This window comes from Nicotiana tabacum, chromosome 18 (assembly GCF_000715075.1).
Source record: "Nicotiana tabacum cultivar K326 chromosome 18, ASM71507v2, whole genome shotgun sequence".
NCBI classification, from domain to species: Eukaryota; Viridiplantae; Streptophyta; class Magnoliopsida; order Solanales; family Solanaceae; genus Nicotiana; species Nicotiana tabacum.
The window spans coordinates 86,870,563-86,871,402 of NC_134097.1; the positions used below are offsets into that span (position 1 = coordinate 86,870,563).

The following is an 840-nucleotide window of genomic DNA, read 5'->3' on the forward strand; positions in this document are numbered from 1 at the left end:
CTCAAAATTCAATGCCACAGAAGGAGCTTGTTGCTTGATAATAGTCTTCGCCGACTGCAGCTCATTCAGCAATTTCGCAAGCGACAAATCCATTTTGTTCATGTTATAATTCAGGTGAAACTGCTGAAAACTGTCAGGCAGAGTTTGCAAGATCATTTCAACCTGCGTATCCTTATCAATGTTAGCTCTAACGACCTCCAGTTCATTCAGAAGACTCATCATCTTCAGAACATGGTCCCTAATCGATGAACAACCACTTTGGTATTCAAAAGAGCTTTCCTGGCAGTCTGCTTAGCCGCACGATTCTGATCTCCAAACATTTCTTTGAGATTTTCCATAATGTCATAAGTAGACTCCATTGACTGATGCTGATGTTGTAGAACATATGACATAGACGCCAGAATGTAACTCCACGCCATCTCATCAGCCTTGACCCATTTCTGGTAAGCCTTTTGTTCATCATCTGATTTTTCTGGACACACCTCATCGAACACAAATTTGTACTCTTCAGTGATTAGGACAATGTCCAAGTTTCGTTTCCAATCAACATAATTCGGACCCTCAAGTTTGTTTTGAGTAAGAATAGCAGTAAAGGGATTGAAAGCAGTCATTGTTAATCTAGGAGACAATTTCATTAAATAGATCAAAATCAGTCATGTTTATTTGAATATTAAAACTCAAAACAAACTACATATATATAATCTATGCACCTTGAACAATAAATTTCGATGGGAAAAAAGCTATTCTTGCAATATACACATATAATGACAGATTATTCACTCCATGAATTTAGACAGGTCATACTCAGATGGAGAGTAAACTGTTAATTTAAGTCAAGTG

General features: G+C 37.1%; 1 protein-coding gene across 1 annotated transcript; it reads right to left on the bottom strand.

Moving 5' to 3' along the window:
- Positions 1–224: 224 nt before the first annotated feature.
- Positions 225–611, bottom strand: LOC142172575 (uncharacterized). Its single transcript, XM_075236226.1, has one exon. The coding sequence runs from the start codon at positions 609–611 to the stop codon at positions 225–227; it is 387 nt and encodes a 128-aa protein (XP_075092327.1).
- Between the last annotated feature and the right edge of the window lie 229 nt (positions 612–840).